This window comes from Phalacrocorax aristotelis, chromosome 2 (assembly GCF_949628215.1).
Source record: "Phalacrocorax aristotelis chromosome 2, bGulAri2.1, whole genome shotgun sequence".
NCBI classification, from domain to species: Eukaryota; Metazoa; Chordata; class Aves; order Suliformes; family Phalacrocoracidae; genus Phalacrocorax; species Phalacrocorax aristotelis.
The window spans coordinates 115633868-115658090 of record NC_134277.1 but is presented as its reverse complement, the minus strand read 5'-3'; the positions used below and the strand labels follow the sequence as shown (position 1 = coordinate 115658090).

At 40.7% G+C, this 24223-nt stretch overlaps 1 protein-coding gene across 1 annotated transcript in view; it reads right to left on the bottom strand.

Moving 5' to 3' along the window:
• Positions 1-3394: 3394 nt before the first annotated feature.
• The window catches only part of COLEC12 (collectin subfamily member 12), a 98224-nt gene continuing 77395 nt past the window's right edge, over positions 3395-24223 (bottom strand). The window contains exons 3-10 of the mRNA XM_075084782.1: positions 20449-20571; positions 13821-13919; positions 10253-11299; positions 8330-8818; positions 7722-7858; positions 6839-6948; positions 4978-5123; positions 3395-3731 (exon numbers count right to left, since the gene is read on the bottom strand). Coding sequence (XP_074940883.1) covers positions 3712-3731; positions 4978-5123; positions 6839-6948; positions 7722-7858; positions 8330-8818; positions 10253-11299; positions 13821-13919; positions 20449-20571 — 2171 coding nt within the window. The 3' untranslated portion in view covers positions 3395-3711. The remainder of the gene's footprint in view (positions 3732-4977; positions 5124-6838; positions 6949-7721; positions 7859-8329; positions 8819-10252; positions 11300-13820; positions 13920-20448; positions 20572-24223) is intronic.

The window sequence follows — 24223 nt, the reverse complement described above, 5'->3', positions numbered from 1 at the left end:
AAAACCAAGTTTCTAGCACCTAGATTCTGCAAGAACAATACACTAAAACTGCAATTAAGGGATAAAATAGCCACGGCCATGCTTAGAACTAGGACGGTGTAAGTGAGAAGAAAAGCTTTAATGAAAATAATTTTCATCAGTTTGATTTTTAATAACTAAGAATTCTTCTGGCTCCACATATCTCCGATCTCCACATCTCTCTTGGTTGCACAAGCACACACAGAAAAAACAACATTGACTTCCATGTCTCAGCTTAGTGCTTCCTTTATTGGAACATTTGCAGTTATTATTTATAGACATCAAAGGGGATGAGAGTTTCAGATTTATATGCTCTAATCAGCTGAAGGTGTTTCCAAATAAATTAATGAAAGAATTCAGAAATGACATTAAGAAATCCAGTGCTGGATGTAAATTGCAATGACTTTGCACTCTCTCTGCCTTCCCCTCCCCTTCCTGCAACAGTCCCAGTGCTTGCCAGGGTATATGAACTTGCATTTAGTTTGATGTAAAACAAGAAAAAGAATGATGGAAATGTGTACTCAATATGCCAAGTTACAGTATTTGTGCATAAGGAAAGCCAAAACTCAAGCTGGGACAAAATGATTTCCTATCACTTAAAACTTTCCATACAACCTGCGTTATCACTCAAATCATACAGAAAGCAGATCTAATGGGGATGTTTTCCAGACCCTGTGTGGCAGCTCTGACTTTCATGACAATTTCTTGGCCCTCTCTGGTGTCCTGCTTGCATCCCTTGCCAATCTCCTTTCTGTGACGAGTTCCTGAGCTGTCTTAACACTCTCCCAATCCTCCCAGTGATTTCAATCTTTGTTGCCATTTGACACCTCCATTTCCCTCCTGCAGGAATACTGGGTCAGAAAGATAGTCTGTCTCAGCCCACCTGGCTGCTCAGGCCAGATTTTAAGGATGACTGAACACACCAAGCATGCAACTGCAGCATCCCTCTCCAGCCAGTATTGACTAACAGCTACAGTCTTTCCTTCAAACGTGTGAACAGAGAGCTTGAGCCCAGGCACATTCCGCTTCTCAGTTAAAGGTGGAAGTTTAAAGCATTATTATAGAGAATTACAACCCGGCACTGAAATTCACTTGAAATGACTATTTAATTCATAAACGCGCTGCATCCTTAAGCTGTCCTAGTTCAATGCCCGAAGTTTAGCATAGCTGCTGTGCTAGTTTTCAACGAGCTAAGCAGCTATCACTGAAAAACACCATTTCTGTAACCTTGTGCAGGCATTAAGTGCAGTTATATCTATTGATCACCGCTGCACGGAAAACCTCTTTAGAGGGAGTGGAGGAAACTAGATGACTTTTGGCTCATCTCATCGTTATATGTACCATCACTCTATTACTGAAGGAAGAGAAGGATGAAATCAGGGCAAGGAAACAGTACAGCTGGGGCTTACACAGAGGTTTCTCATGAATTTCTTTTGTGGACAGAAGTCTATCACATCAGGAAAAAGCAGGAAGAACATCATTTAATGTAGCAGATGCTCAGAATGGGCTTATTTCTCCTAAATAAGCCATAATTCAAAACAAAGTTAGCTGTGCTTCTAACTCAGTGTGACTCTGCAAAGCTCCACTCACCAGGGTTTGTGAGGCTCTCTGGGCATACAAAGTAGTAGTTTTCTGCCTCATTCTCCAAAAATAGCAGTTTAACATTATCTCCACAGACACTTTGTAAATATATATGTAAACACTACAGTGTGTATCTACACACAACACCTAGGTACAGCATGAGAGGGTGTGTACGGCAGAATCCTGTTGTATTCAAAACCTAAGGAAAAAGCCAAAGGAAAAGTCTCAGGAAATCCAAAATGTCTGGAGAAAAGCTCTGCCTCCAAGATGGCGACACGTGGTTTCTGCAGCTGCAACACACAGACCTTTCGCTTTTAATTAAACACATGCGATTTTCATGCTGTTCCTGTCTCATATCTAATACATACCACAGGACAGAGTCCCAAAAGTAACATTTTGTGTATTTTCTTTAAGCAAATTATAGTTAAATTAAAAAGCCACACCCCCGAATGAACACTGGAGGGAGTGTGGGATGTAGGAAAGCAGCAAGTTTTAACTGATTGGTCTTAGGAGCAATATTTGAAAATCTGAAGTACAAAATCTTGCCTCTTTCCAACAGAGCTGGAGTATTTCAACAAACTTATCTGCATTCAGCCAAGGTAAACTGCAGGTCAGAAGGCAACAGAGAAACAACCCTCCTTCCCAAGGAGGCAAACCAACTTCCTTCATGGTATAGTGTGTGGCCATTCAGAGTATAAAAATTGGGAACTGAAACCATGATTTCTGCTAATGAAATTTAACTGGTTGCTAATTTTTAAAATTCCTGATAAGCAGCACTACTGCCTAGACAACAGCTCATGGGACTGTGGAGGAAACTGGCTGGGTGATGATATCATCTGATCAGCCACACTGCTTTCTGTTTTGAAGCATATTTTATTTCCTAGTTTGTTTGGGAGAGAAGTACTGGTCCAAGAAAACAGAGAGATCGATTTACAAAGCACTTTGGAGAAGTGCAAGTTGATTAGACTCTTCTGAGTATAGCATGTTTTTCTTACCAAGTTTTGAAATCTCTCTTAAAAAGAAACATATTTCAGTGTGTGCAGCTCCTTTGTTTCTGTTTTCATAAAATCCTTCATCTGCCTTGCAACGTGGGTAGCACCTACTGGGGTAGAATTCCTCACAAGAATGGAGAAGAAATGAAAACATTTCAGAGTCATTTTAAAAACTCGGAGGTTTACTTCTGTGGCCTTTTCTCATGAGCAGAAGGAAGGCAGGAGGGCAGGAAAGCAGGCAGGCTGGAAAGAAGGAAGGCAGGCAGGTAAGCAGGAGGGAAGGAAGGAAGGAAAAGCTTTTATTAACATGGTCTTTGCATAGTACCCTGATGGAACACTGGCTGTGATCAGAGCTATAACGAGTATCTAGTCCTTAGTCAACTTAATTGTTACACACGCAGACTGGACTGCATATAATAAAGAAAACACTACCTAAAATCTGCTTTTAAAAGTTATTTAACCAGAACAAATCATCTGGGAAAGTACAAATATTTCTAACTGGAAAAATATTTCTCTATAGCTGAGCTAGGCCTGACAGCAAACCTTAATGAATTATTAGTACCTTTATTGTTTTCTTTGGCCCCTGTGCACTATATTTGTAAAAAACGTCAGTAAAAAAAGAGAACAATTGTAAAAAGCAAATATTTTGTACAAAAATACAAAGTTTTAAAAGCTCTTAAAAGTATATTCCATATTATTGATAAGAGTTGGACTATATATATATATTTATATAAAATCTATATATTTGTGTATCTGTATAATTTTCCTACATTTGGGATTTTAGCAAATGAAACATACTGTTTACACAGTTGCTTTATATGTTTTTCTATATGAGTGGCCAACAGTCTTACTCAGATTGACAGAATGTCTTTTCTCAGAAGACACAAGTTGCTTATGTATGTGGTTACTGGTTGGGAAGAAAATCTATAACAGAATAAGTCCAATGGTATTTCCTGATGCTGTGGGTTGATAGGCCTCAAATAATTGCAGGATGCTGGAGAAGAGTTGCTGCTGAATTCCTTTATGCATTTAAACCAGTTTTCAGTGCTTGTTTTTTCTGAGGATTTTCTTCTTTAAGTAAATTTCCATAATATGTAGGTAACTGCAAAGTCACAGCCTATTACACTCCAAATGCTTGCCCTATAGTATGAGAAAAAAAATAATTTTAAAAGCCTGCAAAGATTAAATGTATTTCCAAAAAGAAAACTTAAAGAGATCAAGGTATGTTAAAACTTTAAATGGACTCATATTTAGATCCAGTAAGTCCTGGAGGATAAATATTTGTAAACCATGAAGTTTTCCTAAAATAACAAATATATGTAGGAAAATGAGGGCAAATTACATTGCTACTTACACATGGCCTTCACGCTGGACACCCAGAGTTATACACACAGAAAGCTTATTCAGCACTTTGTTTTGCTTTGTTTTAGGGGGGCATTTTTTTGTGGATGGGATGTTATTTTGCCTCTAGCTGACATTTCCATCTGCCGTCACTGAAATTCAGCCTACACATTCACAGCTGGAGCAGCCAGGCAGCCCTGGCAAAGCAAGGTTTAACTAGGTTGTATGGAGGAGAAAATGTTCTGGGCAGAGCCCCACCATGAACACAAATACCACCTAGCTTTGTGATGATGGGGCTGGGCTCTAAGCATCCATGTGAATCACCGCCCTCTGCCTTTGCAGAAATGCCTGTGTAACCAGGAAGAGATGCCCCATGGCAATCACCTGGGTAACTGGTTGGCCACACTGGGAGTTTATGAGTCCTTCACTCCAGCTGCAACAGATGAGTTGCTTATGGCCTGTAGACCCAGCCTCTTAGCCCTATGGGACATCTCCTGGCAGCAGTGGGAATTTTAAGACCTCCTTAGCGGTCACCAAGTGCCTCCTGTTGCACAAACTCTCAAAACAGAGTCCTTTTGGTTTTCAAAGGATGGTCCCTGAGCCATCCTAAGGCCAGCCTTCCCCTATGCATGGCCATTGAATCTATAAAACCAGCTTCTAGCGTGGCCATGGTCTGGAGCACGCGTCCCAAATCACACTTGAAATTTTAGGCACATTGGAAGTCTACAGGAGATGGTAAAGATGCAGAGCATCTATGCCTACAGCCAGCTTGAAGGCTGCTCTTTTCTTGTCATGTAAAAGCACAAGGGCATGAGATTTATTGCAATAAATCCAGCATCCACATCCTGCAGAGCATTAGAAAAGCCCATATTGGGCTGGCTCTCAGCAGAAGTGCTCCAAGCATGATTCCCCCTCTTCTTCAACAAGGCACGATCACGGCATCTAGTCTTATGCCCGGATTTTCTCCCCCCTAGTTGTGGAAAACTTACTTGATTTTTGCCTGCAAGGGGTAGAGTGAAATAATCAAACCAAGTGCCTTGCTTACCTTTGTCCATGTCTTTTTCACAAATGAAATTGTTAACATCTTCACAGTAGAAGTCATTCCAGAGCCCAGCATAGATTAATCCGGCGCAATCTTCCCCTGGCCCATGCCCATGGCTCCAGTTATCAGGTTGCCCAGTTTTCCAGTTTCTTTCCCCCAAAAAGCAAGAGATATGATTGCACAACACAGCACACATGACAGTTTTTCACAAGAAATTAACAAAAACATCATGAGATCTGTTCTGAACGGGAAATACACGTTGAAACAAACAATACATGACTCTTGCTGAAAATGGAAAACAGATGTATTACAGAGAAGGGAATCTATTCGGCCTCAGGCTGCCAAAACGCAGAGACCTAAAATTAGACCGATGAACTTTATTTTAGTTTCTGAATATACATGCACATACAGTGGGAGTGTTCCATGCTCCATGTGCCTTGGTCCAATCTTGCAAAGCCTGCGCACTGCGTTCCTGCCGGCAGATGGAATGAGAAGAGCCGCAGGCTCACAAGTGTTACCCAGCATGGCAGCACCCTGCCATGGCTCACTGTGAAGGCGCTCAGCCCTTTGACCGCACCAAGGCAGGCCTCTCAGGAGGCACAGCAAAGATTTATCTGTTTTTCAGACCCTTATTTGGATGGGAAGCGAATTTTTGGACCTACAAGGAATGTACAAAGTATATATACACACATGTATCTTTTCAGATCATTAGGTTTGATGGTGAAACTTAACACAGCATGTAAAAAGCTTGCAGCAAGTGTTTCTTCATCCTTGTTTTTGTTTAACAAGTGAGAAACGCCTCCAACCTCCAGACTTAAAAGCTCCATTTTCCTGAAGAAACAGGTTTTTGAAAGGAGCTTGTGATTGCTGGCTGATATGGTCCATGCTCAGCTAAAAAACACGTCTGCCTGACACAGAGCGTCTGACCAGACACCTGGAGAACACACAGCCTTCCAGGAGTAAGGATTTTGGAAATCAGTAACTGACAGCCCTGAGGTTATGACAGGGCACCTAAAACCATGGTGTAGTGGAAACCTATTGAAAGCAGTGGCTAAAGTGGCAATCAGTCACAGTGCTGCCATAAAGAGAAAGAAAGATGAAAATGGGCAGGGAGAAAAAGGGAAAAATATTATGGCTCATTTGAAATACATCTGACTTTTTCCATGTTTCTCATAAAAATGAACACCAATGAGATCACAGCTAATCATTTCATAACATCTGACTGACTGTAGCCTGTTTTTCTGGAGCACAGCATGCTCAGCTCTATAAACTCTTTAGTCCACTCCTCAGTATTAAAAATTTGGGTGGTTGGAATCTGTTCTATTTAGGACAAATTAGGTGTAGCCCTAGGGTTCCTGGAGAGCTGCCAATTCAGTTCTCAGCTGGCCAAAGCTTAGACACCCTCATTTCATGCTTTTTCCTTATGTTTAATGCTTTCCACTTGGATTTGGGTTTTATCTAAAGGCTGGTCATTTTTTTTATCAGAGCAAGCACTCTATTTATAGCCAGTTGTAATGCAAATAAGGAAAATTCAAACCAAGACAGCAAAACTGTCTGTGCTTTCCATCTCAACTTTGTAATAAAAGTCAGGAGCAAATGTTTTGGCAAGAAACACTGTGCTATGTAGTTCTGTGATTCTCTCATTCAACATTAAGTTTTCTTCCTGGCAAGGAAAGAAAGCCTTGCGCATGGAGAAGGGAGAGAGAAAAAAAGAAGTTCAACATCACCCTCAGTAACGAATTGTTTCACTGGCGTCTACAACCCTCTGGATCGGTTGGATAATTTCTAGATGTTGCTTTTAGAAGTGTCAGCAAGAATGGTACCATCTGCACAAAATAAACACCATTGTTTTTTATTTACGTACGAGTAAACTGGTAAGGATCCATCCAGCCATCTCCATTCATTTTCCTTCTCTGAATCCGTTAGTCCAATCCAGAAGCTGCCTTTCCCAAAAATCTGCCTTTTTATCCATTGCTGTGGAAGAAAGATCTTAGTCCATAACACGGAAACACAACCCTCCTTGGAGCCAATAAGCTACTCTGTTTTCATGAGCATTTTTGTTATCAGAATAGGAAGGTCCAGAGAAATTTTTCTAAGCTGAAGATATGTTTCAGGAGTTCACCTTGTGGCCCCTCGCCCACACTAGAATCCATCGCAGTGTTTGCATGTGAGGTAGAGAGCTAGGCATAAAAATTAGGTTAACATAAAGTCACAGCCAACATCTTATAGATACAAACTGAAAAAAAACCCAGAAAGGAAGCAGTTGTATCTTGATGTCCCCTCTGCTATGTAGCCAACAAATAATTATGTTGACAGTAGTAAAAGTATAGATTCACAGGTAGATTAAAAATACTTTTGGGTCACAGTAGTCTTACACTGCATGTGTTAAATCAGATGATTTAAAATTAGATTATATTCACTGCAAAAAATACATTTTGTATAATATGCAAGGCATAATGGACTCCATCTTTAAAGGTTCAAAACTCCTACAATTCTTGCTAGCCTTTCTGACTGCTCTGTGCCCACCACCTCTAGGGACAGCACCAGCTCTGCTCACACTTTCCTTCTGCACCTGGAGAAGCTGCTGAGCAGGCAGAGGGTGGACAAAATGCTAACTGGAGTCAATCACTGTGTCTACTTCACTATATGAATTCATGATGTTCTCAGCTTCCCACTTGCCTTGTGGCTTCCACATGTTAAATAACGTCAAACTCTCTCCTTGAAAAACAGAAAGAGAAGGTAATTACCTGCTCCTCTTTGTTGTTTATGATAACCAAGCTTGATGCCTTTTCTTCACAGAATAACTTTGCCTCTTCAAAAATTTCTCTTTCAATTGAAAAGTAGTAGCACTTTTCTGTATAGTTCTTCCAATGAGGAGAACAACCTGTGATGCGAATTTTTTGTGTTAAGCCAGATGCTGATAACTCAATGTGTCAGTGGTAATTTTCTGCAAAGGACCGATAATAAGTGGAGGATCCCATACTCATCTACAGCACCCTGCCACCTAAAGAACTTACATACAGTTTGGGAATTTACTTATTAGGATTGACTATTTACTATTTACTATTAGGATCCTGACTCCGTGAAATCAAGGCTATACTGTGTGGTCAAGGGGATTATTTATTACTCATAATACTGCCGCCTTTTCTTTAGCCATAAACATTAACTTAAATCAGTTTCAGATCATCAGGAGGAAGACCAACAGGTATCACTTCATTTAACTCTTTGTGATAAATCCCAGAGATTTAGTCTAAGGTAACAGAGGTTATTTGAACCAATAACTAAGTGGTGAGCACCCTCTGCTACATATATTTATATCTCAGTAAAAGATGCACGCGGTGTGTTGAGAGCTTACCATTAGCCTCGGGCACTGATGTAGGTTCACTTTGTAGTGCCATTGGCATCCCTGGACCTGGTGGCCCTGGTGGGCCAGGTGGGCCCTTTGGTCCAGGCAGCCCAGGGATTCCAGGTAGCCCAGGTAGTCCTCGAGGTCCTGGTACCCCTGGCTCTCCCACAGTTCCTTGCAAGCCTTGAAACCCTGGTGGACCTTGTGGCCCAGGTGGACCATCTTTGCCTTGTGGACCTGGTGGGCCTGGGTCTCCGCTTGGTCCAGGCAGACCCGTCTTGCCAGGAGAACCTCTTTGACCTTTGGAGCCAGGCGATCCTCTTGAACCTTTCCCTCCTTTTTCTCCTGGTGGCCCAGTTGGCCCAGGTGGGCCCTTTTCCCCTGCAGGTCCTGGTGGCCCGGGCTCTCCTTTCTCTCCTTTTTGTCCTTTTAGGCCAGCAGGGCCAAGAGGACCTTGAGGGCCTCTGTCACCTTTAGGTCCCCTTGGACCAGGAGGGCCTGAAACAATGTAAGCATGCAGAGTGGGGATACAGACAGAAAACAAAAGAAAAATCCCACGTGGGGTCTTTGTTTAATATACCTCAGACAAGCAATGCTGAATATTCAGCACTGTGAAAACCAGGCTAACAGCTACTTCGAGCAGAGCTTGTAAAAGTATGTCTGCTTCTCAGGCACTATATACCATTGCTCTTTTTTCAGCCTCCATGAAATACAGGATACAGAGGAAGATAATCTGGTACACCTTGTCCTGTGAACTGGATAGTGACACCATGCCTCAGGTCAGCCGATGTGGCAGTCCCTGCAAGACACACTCTGTGCTGTTGATGCATGCGGTCTTGTGTGTTGATGCTCCCATTCCCTTAATTTACTACACTCCCTTTTCCGTCTAGCCCCATGTGTCCGCTCTTAGGCTATAGGAGTCTCTCCTGCAATGACCCTATTTGCTGCTCTGTCAATAATGGGTTATCAAAAAGAGACAAAATGATGGATAGCAAGCAATAGGCCAACTGTGGGAAAGACCAGAAGTACTAGTTGCTAACTGGCTGACTATAACAGGAAAGAGAACAATACCCATGACAGGAAATGGTAATATTGTGACAGCGATAAACAAAATAATTTTGGATTCTGATCATGGATGAGCAAATGCCTTGCCAAGGTCGTGTCCCCCCCACCCCTCCCCCCACCCCCCCAATCTACATAATTTAAACTCCTCCAGAGATAAATTCCTAAACTGAAGCAATTTAGACCTGGTTGAAATGAGAAAGGTTAAGGTTACTGACATATAATCTTGGCTCTAATTCAGCCTTAGTTTATTTGGAGCAATGGATTTATATTTGTGATTATAGAGTTTTAGGCCTGACTGGTTCACATCAGGTTGGAAATACGAGTGTTCTTTTCATTTGGGATAACACTTGGCTGGGAGAAACCTCCTAAACTTGATGCTGTTTATTTCTGGAGAAAATAAAATATCCCAGGATTAAAAACTAAGCAAAGTAGGATGTTTTCTGGCAGACTAACAACTGGCTTAAAGTGAAATAGCAACTTGTTTTTCAGCAAGGGTGGACCTTTCTGGGAATAGTCCAACGTATATTTTTTAGCCATTTCCTCCTTAGCAGGGATTGGTTTCTTGAGGTTCCACACCTTCACTAGCTTATTTTAGAAACTAAATCAAAAGCAGATCCAGTCAGTCACTCAGAATAAAAATTTGCTAAGTCAGAACCTTCTTTCATAACATCCCCATTCTAGGTATGTAGAGAAGGCATAGGAAAATTAGTACGGAATACTCAAGCTACATTTACATTTCCAAAATTTTTGATTAGATAATGGAAAACTGTACCATCATGCACTAACTTACTTTCACAGAAATAAAGAAATAATGCAAGCAGGAATTCAGCACAGACCATTATGGTCATCATCAGAGAAGCTGCATACCTTGTAGGATAGTGAAGTTCTTGATGAGCTGGCCATGTTTGGAATCTACCAGCTTCATTTCCTCCATGATTACCGACAAATTGGCAACTTCAACATCTAACCTTGACCTCATCAAATCCTGTTGCATCTTAAGAGATGCAGAGTCTAAGCGAATATTGGCTAGTGTGCTGTTCATAAAAATCAGCTCATCTGAATGTTTACTTAAGGTGTCTGTACAAGTTGTCCTGACCTCATTGAGATTGCTAGTCAGTGTCCGTAGATGATGAGCAGTGTAGCTGATGTTGCTAATGATATTGACTATATCCGTTTCAAAGACCTGGAACCTCTCTTCTAGCTGGTTGAATTTGGCAGAAGTTCTGTTTTCGTATTCTTTATGCTGTTCCTGGAGATCCTTTAGATTTTGTTCATTGGCTTGGGCAACTGTAGTGATATTCTCCATTTGCCCACTGAAGGAGCTGAGCTGATTGTTCATGTCTTCAAGTGTATCATTGTTAGCTTTTGCCAATGCTGAGTTGTTGGCGGCCAAAGTCTGTAAATTTTGTACTTTCTCCTTAAGCCAGTCAGTGTCCTTCCGGGCTTGAAGGATGACCTGCTGCAGATTTTGAAAGTCATTCTTGATTCTTAGAATAGCCAAGCTTGTATCTTCCATTGACTTCTGCAGGACACTGATAAGATTTCTTTGCTGTATTTGTGTCAGGTTTAAGTTGTTCAGGTTCATGATGACCACATTATGAGAATGCACTTGGTTTTGCAAGTTTGTTTGAATATTACTTGTGTCTTGTTGAAGATTGTTGATATAACCTGTATATGCCTGAAGAGTCTTATTGACACTGATGATCATGAAAGAGTTACTATCTAAGGCACTTTTCATTTGGCTCTGCCTATCATCCAATACATTTCCAGACTCTTGCAGCTTCTCCAGTGTATCTTTGTTTCTGGTAGTTTTCTCTGCAATGTCATGAAGCTGCTGACGAAGAGTGAGAATGTCAGATCTGAAGCTAGACAGTTCAGTGTTAGTATTCATGGCTTTTTGTCCAGCCTGGTCATCTGTTGTACAGGAAAAAGATTGAAAGGCTTTAGGATGAATTTTTTAAAACACAGTATAAAAAACCACAGTCTATTTTAAGTACATTCAGGTTGCCAAAATGTTCTGTCAATAGAACTCCTATCTATTCCAGAAAAGAGAAACCATTAAGGAGAGTTTTGCCACTAGGCAGAGGAAAAATCAAAGAGATGAAGACCTTGTGTCTTGTTGAGGAGGACAAAATGGTGATTCTGTTGTTATATACAGGGAAAACTACTGTTAGAAACTGATGAATATACAGAGTTAAGTAGTGCTTGTATCTCAATCAAAAGTGAACGGTAAGCAGAATTCAAAATACTAAAGAGATATCAGTAAGTTTATGTTTTGAAGTTACAACTGGCTATTGCTGAAAGCTCAGAGGTACATTTTAGCTATTCATATTTTCTTTGTCTTTCTCCTGGCAGGTGGAATATCTTCACTGTGATTTAGTACATATTGTTTCATTCTTTAAAACCTTGTGTTTAGTTTTTTAAATGTTCTAATACCTATTTTAAAACAATCTGGGTTAGAGACAAAAGCTTTGCCAGCAGGCTACTCCAGATATGACAGGATATGATGTATTTCTGTTTCTTCTCTAAAATACTTCTATTGCTTTTAATGACACTTATTTTGCTGTTATTGTTTCCTCATGTTCTTTGTTTCAGGAAGACAAAACCTTTAATCTTAGAGGAACATCTCTGCTTGTGCTTATGCTGCCCTACAATATACTTCTGGGAGCTTGCCTGAGTATGATTAAGCTTTTGAGGCTGCCCAGCTCATTAGCCAGGACATAGAAACCAAGGAAATAAGTCAACGCTTTTGGGGAAGATTCCCTTTCTTGACCTCAATCACTTCCCTCTCCTGCACAGTCCATATATTTTTGTCCTCATCTAAATGTAGCTATATTTACGAATTATGCAGTCTGAAGTCCATAATTTCAGACAACTCCAAGAGAGGTCAGAACGGTTTTCATAAACTACACTGAATACAGCTGCGTATGGAGCTTTTTTTCTGGGATGTCTGGATGAGTCATGATGATGAACATGAAATGGTGTCTTGCGAGACTTCAATCTGAAGTGTTTATGGAGTCTTTTGTGGATGGACATCTTCCTGAGCACAGTTCCTCTCCCTGCCACTTGTCTCACTCCAAGATCTTCTCAGCTATGACTCTCTGTTTACCTCTTGATTATAGCTCAAATTATATCGTTTTCCTCACACAGCTCTGACAACTGCCAGGTCCACACACAGCTAATCCCTGAAGGTCTGTCTTTCATTCACCACATGCTGTTATCCTTCTGGCCCTTCAGCAGTTCTCTTACCTTTATGCCTCCCACACACATTGCCCCATAACTTGTTTAACTTCCTCCATGGCAAGTCCACTTAAATGGGAACTGATGGTCCTGATCATCTCACTGGCCATCCATCCAGCAGCATGTAAAAATGCGTGGGCATGAATGAATCAAAGGTGCTCCAAGTTGTGAAAATTTAATCAGCATAATATAATAACCCAAATATAACCCAAAAGGTTGCATGTGCTTTAAGGTGTAACATTTGCTTCTGTATATGTATCAGTAAAAGTACATGAAACTGAATTTCCTCATGCCTTTGTACTAAATGCAGTGTGCAGATACTTCAGAATCCAGCTATTTTTTTGAGGGGAAAAGGTTCTAAAAAATTATGATCAAGCTGCAAAAAAAGTCCTTTTTCCAAGAAATATAAGTCTCAATACATGGTTTTTGATGCTAAGCAAAATTTATTTCAAGAAGCAAATGCATATATTAATATTTATATAAAAGCTAATTATATGAATGATAAGCCTATGTATATAAAATTTGATAATAAACACCTCTGCTACCTTTCCAGACAAGGAAGAAAGGTAGAAGTGTACACTTAGTGAGTAGAATCCTTATCCATGAACTTTTTACATCTTTGTGCAAACTGAGAACTTTGATAGCACTTGGGAGACCTGAACTCATAATAACCTTGTGTCCTGTATTCCCTGAGATGATTAAGAAACATTTTATGGAAGTAATCAACTTGCCTCAGACATAAGAGTTTTGAACAGCTGATTATTTGTGCACCCCTTAAAGTGGCCTTCAGCTTTGAATCTTAATTGCTAAAACAGCATCAAGATGACTGAGTGACAGATTTTCATTTTATGTAGAATCTTGTGTGCTGTGGAACAGTTTCTGCTATGTTTTACATCTCTACCTCAGAGAATACTCTCTCCTGAGGACAACCCTTAAGTGTCTGTTTATTTTAGTATATATGATTTCAGAGTGACTTCGGTGGGAACTGTAAATATTGAAGTATGCTTAAAATGCTGTCCTAAGTAGAGCTGGTCTTAACTATGTTTAAGTGCTTTCCCAAGTACTTGAGAAATTGGAATAGAAGAGCTGAATCTTGTCATAGCCAGAGATTTTTCAGACAAATTTCCTGATGCTATCTGCCAGGAGAACACCCCAAAGCCATAATAAAAAGGGGCTTTGCTTGCGTGTAGATTACCTAATTTCTTCAGGTCACTCTCCACCTCTGTGAGCTTTTCTGTATATCTTCTGTGGGACGTTTCCAGGCCACCTGTCACATTGTCCATTTTTTCTACAACTAGGGGAAAGAGAACAGTATGTTAAGGAAAGAAAAAAAGTGAAATTATGAAAAATGTCTAGTGAACAATAAAGCAAACCAAAAAACCACCACTACTATCAAACAAAAAATGAAACTACCTTAAAATTGCCTTGCCTGCCACTACACTCTGCTGTTGCTCTGTGAAACGTTGGAAGGATGAGCTCCTATCTGCTGGGAGAACCCAATATTCTTGCAGTTCTTCAGTCTGCCAACAGTCCCCAAACTTCTCTTTGCCCATGAGCAATCCCCCTCCTGAATGAGGAAATCCCTCTTTGTGGGTTTTCCTCATGAATCAAGTCCTTTTCTTTTAACAGTATTTCCATGCTCCAAGCACAGTGGTGTGTGGCAAAGACAGACTGCTAAAGGCTTAGATGCATGAGAGAACACTTCCTTTTATTTTGCTATGAGCCATTTCTCCTTAAAAGAACATTTGTTGTTCCTGTGCCTTTTAATCATTAAAAACGGCCACCTGGATAGCAACTTCGGACTGAGATAGCGATTTTAAGATACACTTAGTAAATGTTTTGGGGATCAACTTTTAAACATCTTGATAATGGTACAGATCACTTAAAATGGTCTTGAAACCATTCTGCCTCATTAAGATTGAAAGGATGGTCATTCAGCAGCTGCAGATTTACGGCTGATGTGCTCTTTATTTTGTAATGTCTGAGTCATTTTCTTGCCACAGAGACAATCTGATTATTTGATGGAATTGATATGGAAAGGGAAAAAGCAGAGCAACAAATAAAGAGCCTGGGGTGGCTTCCAGCGGCAAAAATGTGAAATGCTTGCAAGGTTAGACGCAGCCTTCAGCTTCCACACCAAACCTTATCTAATAGGCTTTTGCATTCAAGCCACAACCAGGGGCAGAAATTTCTTCTCATCATGAGATTGTTTAGCCCTGTTGCTACACTTGGAGCAGAATGGATCTGAACCACCCATAGGAGAGGCTACACAAGTTATTGTGCCAGCTCCCTTTTCAAACAGAAGAAATGAGGTGCTTCCCATGTCTTGAGATAGTGAAGCCAATTCTGTAAACCTCTGTGGGGTAGGGGTACCGCTAATTCTTTCTGTCTGTGGGATAATCTGCAGCTAGGAAAGAGCCTCATAGAAGTTGTTGCTATGTAAAGATTTGGTTTGTTACTAGAAGTGGAACTTTAGGGGATCTCTTGCTGCTCATAAGCAACCACGAGAATCCCAGACCTTTAAAGTGTAGTCCTCCAAGTGCTCCTTCTATATTAAATTTTGCCCTTGTTTTTCTGACTTGGTACCACAGTTACACAGCAGGCTTTTACTGCTTCCCCAAAACCAAGAGGAGAAAAAGCAGACCAAGATTATCTCTGGTGCAACTGCACTGAGGTGAATGGAGTTACAGCACAGAAAAAAATCTCAACGTTTTCAGAGAGACCAGACAGCCTTTGGTGAATTACCTGCCTGCTCCTTTCTATACTGCTAACAAGCCAGAAAAACAGAGACTCTACTGTGTGTGCAAAGACAGAGTCAGAGCGTGGCTTTCTGTATTCGAGATGATGGTAGATCTGTTGCTAAATACCAGATCCAGGCTACAATAATGGCTTTCCCTTTTCAGGGGGACCATTGTTCAATACCTCCTGCATTTCCCCCTCCCCAATATAGCACTAATTTTCCACTGGTTCTTCTGCCCTTTGAAGTTACTTGTCAAAATGCTGTATGCCATTTTTTCCTAAATGAAGGCAGAGTTGATTCTCTGTCCTGCCCAAGTGTCTTCCGGGCTGGAGCCCAGATCAGCAAAGGTCCTTCAGTTACTTCTGACACTCCACTGATGCATGTATACACCTACACATCACATGCAATGAGCATGGGGACCATACCTGGCTTTTCCTTCTGGCTAGCTCTAGGCAGTCCCTGTTCAGTTTGTGGTGGTCTGCTTTGTTCATGGAAAGTCACTGTGGAGGACATGGCTCACTCTGGGCACTTAGAGAGGACCTCATGAAAGCATCTGGATTTAAAAAGCAGGCCTATTCCAAGTGTTTCTGCTAGACCTGTGCTTTGGCTAGCAACGTCACATCACCTATGGGTCTTGTTAATTCAGATTTAGTGTAATATTCACCTGTTTTCTCCAGTTATGTGATACACTTGGAGCTGGCAAATGAATATATATTGTCAATAATGAAAGGAACATGTAGTTTATTCCTTTTGCTGTTCAAATGAATGCCACTTTGTACTTCAGATCTGAAGTTTGTAAAACTAAGATTTTGTACTATCCTGTTACAAGAAGGATGTTTTCACAGCTAAATGAAATCTAACACTGGATACCTGGGTTAAAATATTCCCCTGAAGAGTCCAAAGCAAATGAAAATAGTAGAAATCCTATCAATATGCAGAAGCCTGTACTGCCAGTTAGATGAGATTGGATGGAATTAAAGATACAACAGCATATGGTATCTTCATTGCAGAAAGCAAAAAAAAAAACCCACCCCACACTAAAAAACTGAAGCTGGTCTGTACCTATGGACTTTTTTTGTGTGGAACACACCCAAAAATTGTTGAACACCCCAAAAAATTGTTGAAGCAGGACTTTAATCAGAAGCCTTTTGGGTATTATTGACAATTGGCTGTGATATGTGGGGAAGACTCTGCCTGGACTGTGGCTGAAAGATCACTAATGAGCACTGTTAAAAGGTCTTTCAGTCCCCAGCTGCTTGCCTCCTACAGAAAGTAATAGCTTTTAGTTCTAGCATGTAACTGGATTGGGAGGGCTGACATGACACTTAGCTGAAAGATGCTAGTTTAGAGAGGCTGGAAAGAGAAGGCTGCTTTCAAATACACAAGGTATTGATTTTTGACACTAAACTGGTGATGACTTACCCAGATTAACTGATGCGAAGTGCAGAATTAGCTATATCAGGCAACCCTTTTCCTTTATTTTAATTGTTTCCCCTCAGGGGAGAACAGGTAGAGACCTGTGGCCAAAGTAGGTTTTGTTGCTCTTGCTGTCAAAAGGGATGGACAGATGTCCTATTATTGGAATGCCTTTCCTTCCCTGCCAGTAGCTCCCACCACCATCTCTGGATGGAGCCTTAAGTAGTAGGCGAGCATGTGGAGCACTCTCAGGAGTGGAACTCAATCTCTGGGGAGTTTCCCGGGCTTGAGCAGCCACTTCCCATCTTCTCCAGAAAAAGAGAGAGGCAAAACAGGCAGAACAGCCATAATACCCCTTATGAAGGCCACTCTGCTGCTCCCAACAGTCTGCTGCTCTCAAAATGCAAAGTGCGTCTATGCCTTAAGCTTGCTTTTGGATAGCTTCGCCTTAATTCTCAGCTTGGTCAGATTTCTTTAAATTGTCATCTCACTTTCTGACAAGGTCATTGTGGAAAATGTGGTAAAGACCTTGCAAAAGGAGGCAAAATTTCAAGTAGATGCTGACTGGAACAGTGAGGACTCTCTGCACCTGAGCCACTGTTTCAGAAGCAGTGACAAAGTGTGCCATCTCACCAGGGTGTGTTGGCCCTAGGTAATGACAGGCAAACCCTGTCTGGGAGACAGATAAAATAAGTAGATGAAAGTCACAGTGGGCATTAGTCAAGGAACTTAAAAAAAAAGACCAACCAGGGAATGAGAACTACCAGAAATTCAAGCTGACAGCATACTAGCTTCCCTCACTGGACTGAGTCACAGGAAGATCATTCACCTTCAGTAGGCGAATCCAACACTGGCTGGTGCAGGAAAAATTATAACTTTGTATTTTGCATTTAATTTAAGAAAGTATGCATAAGAAATTAGATTGCTTTATTATGTTTTTAACAATAATTTAATATGTCTTCCTAAAGCAAACTAATATAAAGCTCGGGTTGTTATTCCTTAATGACCTTGATGTTTAATTCATGTTTTGGTTTCAGGTTTCTCCAACCTACTATGTAATTTTTACCACCAGTTTGGAGGTTTGTTCTGTGTTGATCTTGCCTCCCATTGAGTTATTTTTTTGCCTGCCATATTTAACCCACTGATTAGTAGTTTTAGCATTTTAAATCACAAAGGATATCTAAATACCATGTAGGAAATGAAAGTTTTAAAAGTAGTTTTGGGCTTTATAAACATAAGTGTGCGAGGCAAATTTAATGGAAACTTAGCTAAAAGACTGAAAGAATCCCTGATGCCAGCAGAATTCCTTCTTTCAGTGTAATATTGCAATAAAAAAGACAAGCCAAACTCTGATGCAGAGAGGAGAGTTCAAGAGCTCTATAAAATTTTATTTTGACTTTTGTTCTTCCTTTAAGGCCTAATTCCTTCCCAACGATCAAAAATATTGCAGTAATTCCTTTGAATATGTACCGTCAGCTGGGGTTTTGTCTAACTCATGTTTCCCCTGCAAATTAGTGCTTAGGCACTGTGGAGATGAAGCTCTTAAGCTGCAGGTACAAAAGGCAAAATGAATGCCTGACACATGACCATTTGCTGCTTGGCATTACAGAAGGGATACCGTGGACTTAACAGGTCTTTTGCCCAGCATATGCCTCTTTCCCTTGGCATTCAGGTAGAGCAGCCACCAAGTTGGTGAGCGGAGGAGCAGTGGTCACCAAGATATCTTAAGGACTGTGAGCAAGATGTGCATTACCCACCTTCCTATAATCTCCCCCCCCTTTTTTTTTTTTATTTTTGTGGAAGAGGAAATTCTTTTGTCCTTGACCCAGATAGATGTGGCTTGGTACTGCTATGACAGAAAGACTAGTCCCTGGTCAGGCACCAATGACTACTCAGTACAAGAAGGAGGTTTAGAGATGAGTGTAGCAAAGGTGGGGCCTCAAGATGAGAGCAAAGCCTGGGGAAAAGACAGCGCTAGAGGCCCCCATGGAGAAAGAAGCCTGAAAACTGTGGATTGAAATGAGGAAGAGAAACTCCCTCTCCGAAAGGGATCTTTTGGAGTTTCCTTATTGCTGTTGCTTCCTACACACACACAAACAAACATTTGCTGAAGCAAGATATAGAGCAATGGTCCCTCCAACTTGATACGCTGCTTCTGATGCCAAGTGAGGTCTGAGTCTTCTGGTGAGCCCCAGAACTGACAGCCTTGTATAAAACTCTCTTGAGGAAAATTCTGCTAAACCCCAGGAATTTTGGGGCTGGGTTATAGTGTGGAAGGATCCCATCCTCATCTGCTCTATAGCAGATCTCTGCAGATTTATACCTGCAAAAGGCCTAGTTTGTCCTCCCCTACTCCATATAACCAAATGATCTTATCTTTATAGTTCAAGAACAAGTTTTTGAATCCTGGAAAGTTTTTTTTTTTCTCAGAATCTAACTTCAAGACTAGTGACACATTCTTCAGGAGAATGTCTGACCAATTATATATATACTGCATTTCTTTACATTTGATTTTAATTTGCCACATTCCGTCTGCTTTATCACGAAAAAGGAATACCTATGTGTCTCTATCTGTCCTTCACATTCTCTCATCTCCCTGGCTAAATCTTCCATCTAAACCAAGCAGTTTTAATTTTCTTCCCACTCAAAACTGTACCAAATCCTCTTAAATAAGTATTTATCCCTTTCTATTTCTACAATTTCCTTTTCTTTCACTGGCAAAGGACCAGAGGTGATGTCAGCTCCGCTACGAGTGCAGCTGTTGGCAGCACAGGATGCACTGCATGCTATTCACATGAATATTCACCCAGCTTCTTGGAGGGGTTTTGAAGCTACTCTCAGAGCCATACTCAAGCAGACAGTTTAAAGCTAGCTTGGTTTTCTTTGCAACATGCTGCAATGTCCTGTTATAATACCCACAATGATGTTACTTTCTTTTTCATACTAGAAACACATGTCTTGTTTATTTAACTTATTATAGCTGTGACTGCACAAGCAGACAATTACATCAATAAGAATGCCTAAGTGGCTAGAGTTAATTAGTGCTGACGATATATGGGAATTTTAAGCTGTACTTTCCAATGTGTGCAAATGACATTTTCTCCATTGTTGGGCTACCCAACTACCAGAATCTTTGAAATTACTGTCAAAAGCATCGAAGCATCTTTGTTCATCAAAATAATTGTAGATAATTCAATACATTGGCACTTCCTGGTTCAATCTTTCTCCCAGATATTTCAAAGTAATATTGATCCTACGCTTTGCTCCTGTGAAAAATATTATGTTAGTAAGACTTCCTGGCTCTCCCATTAAGAAGGACATTTATTCTGGAAAGGTGCAATACATGTAAAAGAGCTCAGTGAAATCAAGGTATAGCACATGTTACAGAGCTTTGAGTCTTCCCATTAGTCCTCCTTCAAGGTGGAAGAATACTAATTTTGTTCTTTTTTCTTTTCTTTCAAACGTCTAATCTAGTTTCAAAACGTCATAATTGTTTGAATGTGAAAACGTAAGGTTGCAGCTTGTTGTTATGTGTGTACAAAAAGCCAACGTTGCCAAGGTATTGATATTTAAGGTGAAACGTGATAAATTGCCTGTTTATCTAATATGTAGAAATGCACTTGGATGCTTGGCTGAAAATGAAATGTTGGGCTTGATGCATACATACCTTTGTATCCCAGAATGGCTACTGTGATTGTTAGCAGGGCACATAAAATATATAATAAGATGATGGAAAACTTCAGTGCCCAGTTATTTTTACATTTGGTACATTGAGTCCCCTCCTGAATACCTGCAAAAGAAGATTTTAAGAATTTTAAAACAATGGCAAAGAACACATTGCCCCTTTTAGCTCCCCATTTCCTCTCCTCCGTTTTCAAAAGAATAAATTATGTACGTAAGCAGATGATAATACGGGTGCCTATCTGCCTATTCTTCCAGGTTAGCCTCCACGGTGCTTGAAGCATCAGCTTAGTGATAAAATCACTTTGGGATTTTAGCATGTTGATGAGAAGTAGGTTCTGCTTCGCTGGAAAATCTGTGGCTTTCCTGAGAGGCAGGGCTATTTCCCGATTGTGCTAACTTTTCTGATTGTGCTAACATGACTATGGTGAGCTTCAAAAGTCAAATTTATTAGCATCTCCTCTGTCAGGCGTCCCACCGCAGCAGCTTTTTCTTAGCATTCAGTCTCCCTACAGGGGCAACAGGAGACATTAAATGCTTTGGCAGAAGGAAAACACAGAAATAAAATAGCATTGTGAAAACCTGGTAGGAGTACTGGTCCTGCTTTGTGCCCATTACCACAAAAGGTTACCATGTGAACACTTTCTTTCCATAATAAGAGAGACTTTTTTATCTTACTTTTGGGGGGGTTAGAGAATACTATTTCCACAGAAAAGAAGTGGTGCTATACTGGTAAAGCTAGCGGTACATCTATACCAACAGAAAAATGCTGGTGAATTTCCCCTTGTGGACAACCTTTAAAAAAGGGCCTCAAGTTAAGAGAAAACAGGCCTTTCCTATTTTATATTTGAGGTTTTTTTCAGAAAGTTTTGACATCTTTGAGTCTATTAGGGAAGCAATATTCCTCTTTTCTCTACGTGCTCCTTGGGAAAGCTCAAGAGTTTTGGAAGCATTGATTAAGATACCAAGAAATTAATCAGAAATACAAATGTGTAAAAACATGAAATCTGGACCACTGTGCTTGAATGAATGGGCAGGATTTATCCCTCCTTCCGATGGGCATTAAGCAGGCCAGGGTTAATGTAGCTTTCCATGTCTGTCAGAAAATGCATTTCTTTGATATTTTACTCTATTTGTGTACTGTTAGGGGACTCCCACAGGAAAGCTTTAAGCTCTAATAAATTCTATGTACCAGATTACTTAACTAATCAAAACTTGCTCTGTAGCTTTTTATGAGTAACTTATATTTCCCTCGAGGCCTAACCCACAGCTGATTTTACTTTTCCCAACTCATGACCTTCTGCAGAGTGTTTTTTTATTTTCCATTTTTTAAGAGAAAAGCATGGGCCACTTCCCCTGGGTTCACGGAGAACGGGTGACTGACATATCAAGTCAAGTCAACTGTATTTCTCTCTCAAAGAACAGCAGTTTCCAGTGACTTCCTTAAGCCCAGGGTACTTGAAGGAGGGATTAATTACCATATTGGAGCAACTCAGGAAGAGGAGTTATACAATGTTTATTTATACAAAGTTTACTTGACAGGCATTTTTCTCAATTCCTCTTAGCTGTGGCTAAGGCAGAAATGCGTCTTTCACAGGTCAGCTCACTTTCCACATTATGTCATCACTTTTTTTCTAAACTTTTCAGCTGTGATGTCACGTTCTGTTGCCCTGTGATGAAAGTGATGTCATAGATTTGGGTTCCTTGGGGTTTAGGCATAAGTTCAGTTTGGAATCTGGTTCTTTTTTCAGGAACAGGAACATTAGGGGAAAATAAGACAAAGACATGTAAGCACAAACCCAAGAATAGAGACCCTGGAGGGGAAAAGCTTCTCTCCTGCCTGTGCAGGTGGGAAGGAAGGGAGCTGGCACAGACATGGGCAGTTGCATAGACCATTTATTGGTGACTTGGATTTAAAAGGCTGATAACTCCTGCACCACAAAAGAAAAGGTGAAGGGTCAATAGCCAGGTTTGCTTATGTGTGGGCTGGTTTTCTTTCTTTGGTTGACAGTCTCAAGGAGTTTGTTAGTGGGGAAGCTCTGCTTGCTGAAAAAGTTGGAGAGGGAAAGTGGAGTTTTCTAAGGGCTTGCAGTAGGTATTCAAAGACTGAAATTATTTCACAGTGGGAACTTGTGGTGTCTGGAGCACCATTTTGCTGCTGTTTGCTGGTAATAATGGGCTTATTGAGCCCCTGTGCACTGAATGCAAGGTTCCTCCTCCAAAGTGTTTCAAATTCTAATCCTGTAAGCCTTTGAACATCCCACAAATCAAAAAACACGAGAAGCTTGGGGCACAAAGCACATCATACTCACCTTCTAAATACACAGATAACAGAAAGCTTGACCTGCCCTATTTTAATGTTAATGGAAGCAGGACCAGATCCCTAACTGGGAAGACTGATAGACTGCAGAGGTACAAAGCACTGAGAGAGGCAGAAATAAAAACAAAACCTTTGACAGCAACTGCACATAGAAATGTTTCGCTTGATTACAGTCTCGTATTAAGATTACTCATTTTATGGCATGCCCTGCTTTCTGTCACCGTACTCTGGCTTCCTGTGTAGTGTAATGAGCTGAAACTTTGCTGATGTCACTGGATGTATTGCAGTTCAGCATCTAGCATCATGTATGTTCCAGTGCTTCATAAGGATCTTGTTTCACTTGTCTCAGTCCTCTCTATCACTGGTACAATAAAAGAGCACTTTGGCTTTTCAGAACTTTTACTTTCAGCATATTTCAAACTGACATCAGAACAGCACCCCAGCAAAAGCCAGACCTTTCCATCTTTTAACAGTTCAGCACTGTTGGTATCAATAACATAAACACAGCATACTAAAGCAATCATACAGGCAGGAGTGATTTCATTAACTAAGCTGGGATGGAGCTATGCATTGCATTGCCTGCTGGCACCTTCTGCCTGTCAGCTTAAAACTGTATCTGACTGCCATCGAACCCCTGCTACCTTCATCTCACGTGCCCCGGGTCCAGGGCTGGAGTAAAAAGCCATGGAGCTCTAACAGGCTCCTTTGTTTTCCTTTGCCTAGAGATGGACACAGTAAAGTCTTTCAGAGCTATTAAATTTACTCTTTGTTGCAAATATATAGCTTTTAACTCTGTTGCTAGTAGCAGCTGACTTCCTAGTTTACTAAACATATAAAAATTACTGAAGGTAGAGGTACCTTGAAGAAAAGACCTGGAAGACTCATTCTGATGTATTTTTGTGCAGTTAAATAACCCCTGTTGCTCTTCCCTACTACCTTGTTTAAGGACCAAGCCCAAATAAGCTTGTTCTGATACAGGAGATGCATTTAGTCCATGCTTTGCGGACACTTAATTTTATTGAAGGATTGCTCTGAAAAGACTTGTTAGCCAAAACACTGAGCAACAGCAGATGGGAGACTATTTCAAATGCTCATTGTGATTACACAAAACCCAGCAGTTTGGCATAAAATTATACAGGTTTATCACAAAATCTGAGAGTCAAGGCTTGAGGGAGCCCTTGCTTGGGCTTTAATTTACAAAACTTCCCCACTTTTACCCACTTGACTATTTTCATGGCTTGCACAAAATGCAGGGTTCTTCCAGAAGATGTGAAACCTTTTATCTAGAAAGTTGTAGAGTAGATCCACAGGGAAAGACCCTACACACTCATTCCGTTGATAGAACATATGTAAAACCTGAAAAAGGGGGTTCTCGGCTGAAGTCAGCTCTTCTCCGTTTGTTATTGTTGCCCCTAGTGCAGCACACTCCTCTCCGTGTCCT